This window comes from Porcisia hertigi, chromosome 4 (assembly GCF_017918235.1).
Source record: "Porcisia hertigi strain C119 chromosome 4, whole genome shotgun sequence".
Taxonomy (NCBI): domain Eukaryota; phylum Euglenozoa; class Kinetoplastea; order Trypanosomatida; family Trypanosomatidae; genus Porcisia; species Porcisia hertigi.
Genome location: NC_090563.1, coordinates 179,601 through 187,871, shown reverse-complemented (window position 1 = coordinate 187,871; position 8,271 = coordinate 179,601). Strand labels below are relative to the sequence as shown.

The 8,271-nt window shown below is 58.8% G+C and overlaps 2 protein-coding genes across 2 annotated transcripts; both read left to right on the top strand.

Moving 5' to 3' along the window:
• Positions 1–307: 307 nt before the first annotated feature.
• Positions 308–5,026, top strand: JKF63_07247 (uncharacterized protein; the record flags this gene model as incomplete). The annotated part of the gene is made up of 1 exon (XM_067903187.1): positions 308–5,026. One exon carries the CDS (start codon positions 308–310, stop codon positions 5,024–5,026), a length of 4,719 nt encoding a protein of 1,572 aa, XP_067759742.1.
• Positions 5,027–6,287: 1,261 nt separating this feature from the next.
• JKF63_07246 (uncharacterized protein) lies at positions 6,288–7,622 on the top strand (the record flags this gene model as incomplete). Its single annotated transcript, XM_067903186.1, has 1 exon — positions 6,288–7,622. The coding sequence occupies one exon, from the start codon at positions 6,288–6,290 to the stop codon at positions 7,620–7,622; it is 1,335 nt and encodes a 444-aa protein (XP_067759741.1).
• Between the last annotated feature and the right edge of the window lie 649 nt (positions 7,623–8,271).

The following is an 8,271-nucleotide window of genomic DNA, read 5'->3' as shown; positions in this document are numbered from 1 at the left end:
AGCTCACAGAGATACACACACACAGAACCCATTGTACCGTCAGAGGAGAGGGTAGAGTAAGAAGGTGTGGACTACATTCAACGCCAAGTGCAGGCATCTCCTCATCTTTTTTTTTTGGCTCCAAAGAAGCACTTCGCCGCACATACGCACACACACGCTGGGAACAACAAAGTGAGATTACAAATATCACAGGCACAGAGGGACAACAAGAGAGAGACATTGCGGTAGACACCGTCACTTAGTAGCTGTGTGGTGTCAACTGCGCCCCCATCCCCCTTCTTCACTTTGTCGTATCCAAGCCCCAATCATGACCGACACGATCCTGCGCACCAACTATGCCCTCCTCCTCTTCTACGTCCGGGAGCAGTACTGGCACCATGCAGAGGAGGTGTGCCAGTCTGTCATCCACACCACAGACGACCACCTGTTTCGTGTGTGGCGCGCGCTGACGCTTGATCGGCAAGGTATGGCAAACGAGGCCCTTCGTGAGTACAAGGCTGTCGAGTCGCGCCGCAGCACCGCCGTACCGGCGCTCATGGGCATGCAGTTCATTTACAAACAGAACCGGGACCAGGAGGGCTTGGGGCAGACTGAAGCGAGGCTCGACGCTCTGGAGGTTGCAGACAACATGGGGGGCTGGGTACAGGCAGCTGCGCTGTGCTGGGCAACCGGTGACCTCAAGACGGCCAGAGACATCCTCCTCAAGTTCACTGACAACGAGGCGGCGATGGCGTACCGAGACGAGTACACGAACTTCTCCACCATTCGCGGCTGGGTAGACCTACTCTCAGGTCGCAGCGCGCTGCTGGAGAAGGCGGGGTCGCTCTTCTCGAGTGCGCTGAAGATGGAGGAGGTGCAGTACTCCTTCTTCCAGGCCGGCAGCGATGTGGACGGTGGTGGGGGAGGCAGTGCGTCCAAGTGGACTGATATGAACGCCGCTCTTGGCTATGTGGCCTTCCTGGAGCGAAAAACACAAATCACACGGGCGCAAAGTTTGCTGGACCGCCTTGTCGTTCTCTACCCAAACTGCAGCGTTCCCCCGCTGGTGACCAAGGCCCGCCTACTCATGCACGCCGAGGACTGGGATCAAGCGATTGAGGTGGCCCGCCGCATCCTCGCCCGAGACAAGGACAACGTCGAGGCCCTCACGCTCGAGGCACTTTACGCCTTTGGAAAGGACACCCGCTACGACGCCGCGGCGGTGCGTCTGCGCCGGCTGCTCGAAGCCGTTCAGGTCAAGGAGCCGCGCAACGTGGCGCTGCTGCACCAATACGCGCTCGTTTTTTCACGCCTGGCCGGTGATCGGTTGGATCTCTTGAATGCCACAACGAAGTTCTCGGAGCTGGCGTGTGCACTGGAAAGCCGCAACGGAGATGTGCTCTGCGGACTGGGGTACCAGCAGCTGTATCGACGCGACTACAAAGCTGCATCGGCGACGTTCCGAAAGGCGGCAACACTGACGGACAGCCTAGCCCCGCTTTTAGGTACTGTCACGTGCCTCTTGCACCAAAACGAGCTGGAGGAAGCAGCAAAGCAACTACAGTTTTGCAACGAGCTGCAGCCGGCCACACAGCGCAACGCTGAGCTTTGCCTGCTGAACGCAGAGCTGCAGTGGCGCCGACGCGGCGTGGAGGAGGAGACGACGGTGCTGCGGTATCTGGACCAGGCCGCCGATGCGATCAAGCAGGATGTCAATGCGCTGGCGGGCTGTGGAATGGAAATGTACGTTCATCTCAACGCACCCGTCGCGCTCAGTGTTGCTCATGCGTACTTGATTCACTGTCGCAACGAACCGCCGGACCCGATGTTCAAGCAGGCCGACGTGGTTGGTGAAAAATGTGGACGTCATCTTCAATTTATCGTACAGCGCCTGCCAGCCTGCATGGAGGCCCAGCTCATGCTGGCCAAGGTGTGGTTCATCACGGGAGAGGTGCGCAAAGCACAGGATCTGCTCAAGAGCACGCTTCTCGTCCAGGAACAGCCGCTACCGGAAGCGTTCTTGTTGTCCAGCCAGATATGCCAGTACATGGGGGATGTCAAGCTGGCCAGCCGAGCTCTTGAGCAGGCACTGACCCTCAACTTCTCCATACAGGAGCAGCCCTTGTATAACCTGCTGCTTGGCACCGTGCAAAGCTCCACAGGCAAGTCGACGGAGGCCCTCAAGTCGCTGCAACGCGCCCTCGACGCGGTGAAGAGTGCCGCCACCACAGCCCCTTCGGGCAATGAGATACAGTCGCTGAGTGTGCCAGAGCTAGTGACATTATACCTTCAGCTGGCGCAGGCGCAGCTGCGCGTACGCGACGTCGACGCGGCGCGCACGACGCTAGCGGAGGCGGCACTCAAGTTTCGGGAATCCACGCAGGTGGGGCGCGTCGCCATTGCACAAGCCATGCTGGCCGCGCGCACAGATGTGGATAAGAGCATCGAACTGCTTCGGCAGGTGCCGAGCAAGAGCCCGTACTACATTGCCGCCCACTCGCAGCTTGGGAAACTCTTTCTCTCGCAGAAGCACAACGTCGCCATGTACATCCGCTGTTTCGAAGAAATGGCGGAGGCGGTGCAGTCGGCGCAGAGCTACGTGGAGCTTGGCGACGCCTATTCGACAATCCAGGAACCGGAGAAGGCAATCGCGGCGTACGAGAAGGCCAAGGCACTTTCCCCATCCAGCAACGAGCTATCTGTGCGCGTCGGCCGCGCTCTTGTTGCGTCACACGACTACGCCAAGGCGGTCCGGTACTACCAGGACGCGCTCACGACCGATCCGTACCTCTCCGCCGTGCGGGCCGATCTTGCCACGCTGCAGTGGCGGCTGGGCCGCATCGATGAGGCGCGCGAAACAATCCTGCAGTCGCCTGTGTACGAGCTATCCTCGACGGGCGCTGGAGAAGAAGGGCTGACGCCCACCGCAGCAGCGGCGGCGCCTGAAGAAGCGGTGGTGACGGCGATTGAGCAGATCAACCTTTACCTCCTCCTGTACAAGGTGCTGCGTGACCAGCCATGGACGGTGCCGCTGAGCGCGCAGGGCACAGCCACCGATACCGGTGGCGCTGCAAGCCGTGATCACGGCGATGTAGCTCTCGCGGCTCTTCGCACTGCCCGATCGCTGCAACGGCGCCTCCTCGATCATCATTTACGTGCCGAGACAGCCGACGTGCACGCCGAGCAGCGCGTGGTCATGGCCGGCATTTGTGCGGAACTCGGCGCGCGGTGCATCTACAGTACCCCGGCCCCGCCGCCGGCCTCAGTCATTATGACAGACAAGAAAGTGGAGGCTGCGGCGGCGCTGGCGATCCAGTCCGCCATTGCTGTCCGCCTCACGAACGCGCGTGAGTACCTGCAAGAGGCTATCACGTACGATGAGTCCAACGAGCGTGCCCAGCTCGAGTCGGCGCGGCTCTGCTACCGCACCGGGGATATGGACAAGTGTGAGCAGTACTGCACGACTGTTCTACGCATGGATGGTGGCAGCACAGGCAATGGAGAGGCAGTGATACTACTGGCGAACCTGTACACGCAGCAGGGCCGTACCGAGGACGCTCGCGCCATGTTCGAGACTCTCCTGGAGAAGAATCCTCAGCACTACGAGGCTTTGGTGTACTACCTCGTCCTGCTTTACCACGCCGGGGCGTTGACCGACGCCAAAAATACGCTCGAGCGGGCCGCGGCGGCAGCCACACCGGCGGGCCAACGCGCAGACCCGGGCCTGAGCTACGCACGCGGCCTCTACGAGCATTTTTGCAATAACAACCCCGAGGCGCTTCGACACTTCAACTTGGCCCGTCTGCCAGCCGACAATGCGTGGTGTACGCGGGCCCTGGTGCGCATGATTCGCATCTACCTGGTGCCGACCACCCAGGATCTTTGGGTGCGAAGCGCGAACCCAGCGGGGCAGGCAAACCCACCGCCTACCGCAAAACAACAGCATTCCTCAAACAAGCACGCCTCGGCGGCAGCAGCGACTGCGACTGGTAGTACAGATCTGCACGATAACATTCGCTTCGCGGAGCGACTTCTGTTGCTGCTGCCGGTGCATAGCGAAGAACGACGCATTCTTCAGGCCTACTGCACAATGGCGACGCGACGCCCAGCGGAGATCGAGACCGCCATGCATCTCTTCCTGGAGTGTATCGTGTTCGCAGAAACGGACGGCGGGCCCAGTCTGAAAGACGCGAGCGGTGTAACGGCCGCGAAAGGGGGCGACGGTGGCAGCCTGAAAAACAGCCCCGCTGCTGCTGCTGCTGCTGCCGCCGGAGCAGCGAAGTCGTCGAGGAATGTCATCCAGAACGACTCGGATGACGACGACGAAGACCTCCGGCTTCTCGCCGGCATGCACGAGGCCGCGGCGCAGCGCAGCAACAACAGCAACAACACCGCCACACTCGCCTTCGCGCTACAGTGCAAAGTAGTGCATCCGGCCGCGTTTCTTGGGCTGGCCATGTGCCTGTTCATATCCGGACAAGAAACGGCGGCGCGCAATGTGCTGGCGAGGCTGTGGGCCAGCACAGATGTCAAAACGACGGTGGCGGAGGTTATGAAGCATGCGGGAAAGCAGGTGGACAAGAGTAGCCACAACACCGCATCCAATGGCGGTACCCCACCGCCAGCTCCGGCTGTCCTCTCTCCACCGATGGCTCTCCTCACTTGTTCCGAGGACGACACGATCGAGCGTGCCATGCTGCTGCAAGCGTACATGGACACCCATGCAAACCACTTGGAGGACGCCCGGCTCGTGTTGCAGCAGGTGCTAGCAGCAAACCAGGGCTGCGGAGCCGCCTGGAACGCTCTCGGCGTGATCCATGAGCGACAGCAGAAGCACAAGGAAGCCTCGCGATGCTATCAAAAAGCATGGGAGTTGGTCCAGGAGTCCGACCCGGCTGTCGGATACAAGCTGGGCTTCAACTACCTGCGCGGTGGCGAGCCAGTGAAGGCGATTGACATATGTAAGCGCGTGCTTGCACATCACCCCACGTACCCGCGCATCGAAGCTGACGTCATGGACATCGCCTACTCGATGCTTCGACCGTGACTGGGTGCTTGGAACAGGTAGTGCGAGTGGACGTGTGTGATTCCCCCTAACCAAACGCAGCAGAGAAGCAGCCCTGTAGTGGTCAGTCGGAACGGGAGGGGGGAGGGGGGGAAGAGGAGGAGGAGAAAAAAGAGGGGGGAGCTGAGTTTCACCGTCTTCTCTCGAGCTCGAATAGATCAACATGTGTTTGCGTATTTTTTAGTGTGCAGTATGTAATGAAGGCAAACGCTTACGGGCTGTTACTGATCTGCCGCCACCACCCCACCCGATGGTGGTGCTGTTGACGGCCTATGTGAAGGTCTCTGCCCCACCCACTCCGTCATTATTATATGAGCTTGGGGGAAAAAAAAGTAGAAGAAAAAAAACAAACCACCTCTACCTCTCAGCTTCAAGCGCCGTCGCTGCGTGGAGAGGAGGAAGGGGGGGGAGGGGGAGGAGGGGTGAACACACACGCACTCACTCACCCCTCACCCCCTTCCCTCCCTCCCGCCTCTCTCGCACAGACGACAAGGAGGGGAGGGGTGAGTGTGTACCAGAAGAGAAAAAACGGATCCCTTGAAGGATTTGCAGGATGCGGGAGTTCGAATATGATGCAGCTCGTGAGACCGGGCAAGTCAAGCCCCCCCCCCTTCCTCCTCTCTCTTCATTCTGCTCTGCTTCCTTCATGGACAGGCTTCAACGCCCACTCTCTTCAATGGTGATGAGAGAGGCTGTGCTTTTACGGCTACTCGTGTCAGTCGGCTCAAGTCTTCCCACAACACACAACACAACACAACCACCACCACCATCACAGGCACACCCATACACGTACATGCTCACAACTTTCCTCTCTCTCTCTCTCTCGCACCTGCTCCCTGGGTTTTTTTTTGTGCTGGGTTTATTATCGTTGTTGTGGAACGCGGATGCTGTTGTGTCTCCACCCGCCAATGTCGCTCTTTGGAGTGCACGTAGAGGTGTGAGTATGCGTTAGCCTCCACCTCTCCAAAACGGAGTGTACACACACACACACACACACGCACGCACACACGCGGGCACACGTCTAATATTGCATCGACTCCTCTCCTTTTTAGCAGTCCTTTTTTTTTGGTATTTTTTTTTCTTTCCTCGCTCGTTTTCCTCCATCACCACTCCTGACAACCCTTTGCGTGTGCGTGTGCGTGTGTGTGTGTGTCTGTCACTCATACGCGCGGTGTCCTGGCATCATCGTGAACTGCCGCGACGGCAGTGAGACACCCCTCTCTGCGCTGCTGCGATCGTCAAGATGGCGGGGGTCCCACTGCCGTGGCGGCAGTTCACGATCGTGCCAGGACAAAACATCGATCCACTGCTTCTGTGCCCCCTTTGCCACGACCCTTGGATTGACCCAGTGGAATTGGAGCCATGTGGAGACATATGTTGCAAGCAATGCATCGATGCAGCCCGCGCGCAGCAGGCGGCGCGGCCCAGGATAGTGGAAGCCCTCCAGTGCCCCATCTGCCAAACGGCTGTGCAGAGGGAAAAGCAGCCCAACCGCGTGTTGCTCAACGCTGTCATGAGGGTAGAGGTCGAGTGTCAGTACTGCCACTGGCGAGGGTCGCGTGAGTCCTCGGAGCACCACCACACATGTGAGGAGGTGAACCGAGCAGGGCAGAAGCAGCAAAGCCCCTCAACCGCGCCAACTAGCGTTGAATGGTTTGTCTCAGCAGACGCCATCACAAAACCTGACATTGCAGTTGATGAGGCGCAACCATCTCGGCCCCTCCTGAGCAGGCCGCCAACAAACTACGGTGGACCGCGTCGAGCGCAGCACGAAATCGAGGACGGCTACACCCCCATCGGGGACAACCCGACATGGACGACGGTGCGTGCCAACTGCATATCGTCGCCCGGAGAGGGCGCTGGTACCTTGTTCAAAGACACACCCGCTGAGACGACATCAGCCAGCTGCTCAGATCACATCTCATCCCCGCCTCGGCTACCCCCCGCGGGGGTTGCAGCGAACCCGTCAGAGGAAACAGCATATGCAAGTAATCAGGGTGGTGGTGGTAGTGGGTTGCACACTAACCGCTCACCCGTCGTCCTCACCTCTACCTATTCCCAAGACCTGCTGCCGCACTACGGGCTCTCGCAGATCGATTGCGATCAGCTGATCGGCGTCTTCATGATGTTCGACGACGACACGGGCCAGCTGAACCGTACACAACTGCGAGATTTGTGTGTTTGCATGAATTTTGTCCAACGCGACGAGGACATGGACACCATATTCTCTAGCATGGATCGGGGACGGAAGGGGTACGTCTCTCAGGACGACTTCATCACTTGGTTCAGCAGGCATCAGCCAGACCCGTCGTCCCTCTTTGGGCTGAGTCGATTTGAGTACATGGATGCCATCCTGCAGTTTCGCGCCGCTGATCCCGAGTACAAGGGCTTGATCGATGCAAGTAGGTTCAGAGCCCTGTGTTTGACGTACAAGCACGTCCAGACGCCCGAACAGGCAATGCAGTACTATCGGCTCTGCGATCCCCAACATACAGGATATGTGAGCCTCCGGCAATTCCTGCAAACGCTCAAGTCCATGAAGATCAGTCGCAATGAAAACGTCGACGCACATGACTAGCGCGAGACTCAGCGGTGGCGGGATGGGGAGGGCGGACTCACCATCACGGGGAGGGGGATCATTGCTCCTAGAGTAGAATCGAACGTATCGTCACAACGATTGGCTTCTCGAGAGGCGAACAGCTGCGCTTCTCGAAGAGTGGCGTTGCGGTGCTCTCGAGGTAAAAATGGATCACCCAAAGCAACCAGATGAACAGCGCGAAGCGGATGCGCCATACCACATTGCCGCACAGTCGCAAAACAACAAAAAGGGGGGGGAGGGGGGCAACGACCGTCATACGGACCGCAAAGTCATGTAGACGAACCGTGCCGTACACGCATGCACGAGAGCAGAAACGATCGAGGATCACTTAACTTGCCAATCAAGTACGTGCCGTACATAACCTGCCGTGCCATTGTTAAGCCGTGTTTCCTCTTCTCTCTGCGACTCTCCTCTCCTCCTCCTCCTCCTCCGGTTGCACTTCTCGTATGATAGAAAGGGGGAGGGAGGGGGGGGGAGGCTGCCTTTATAAAGTTTGGATGGTGCCGCCCTGCGGGGTTTCGTGAACGAAAGCACGGCCGCAGTCAGATATATATATATATATATATATTAAGCGTCTGAGTAAGGGAGGGAAGGAAGGGGGTAGCAGCTGTGCAACCTCTCTCTCTCT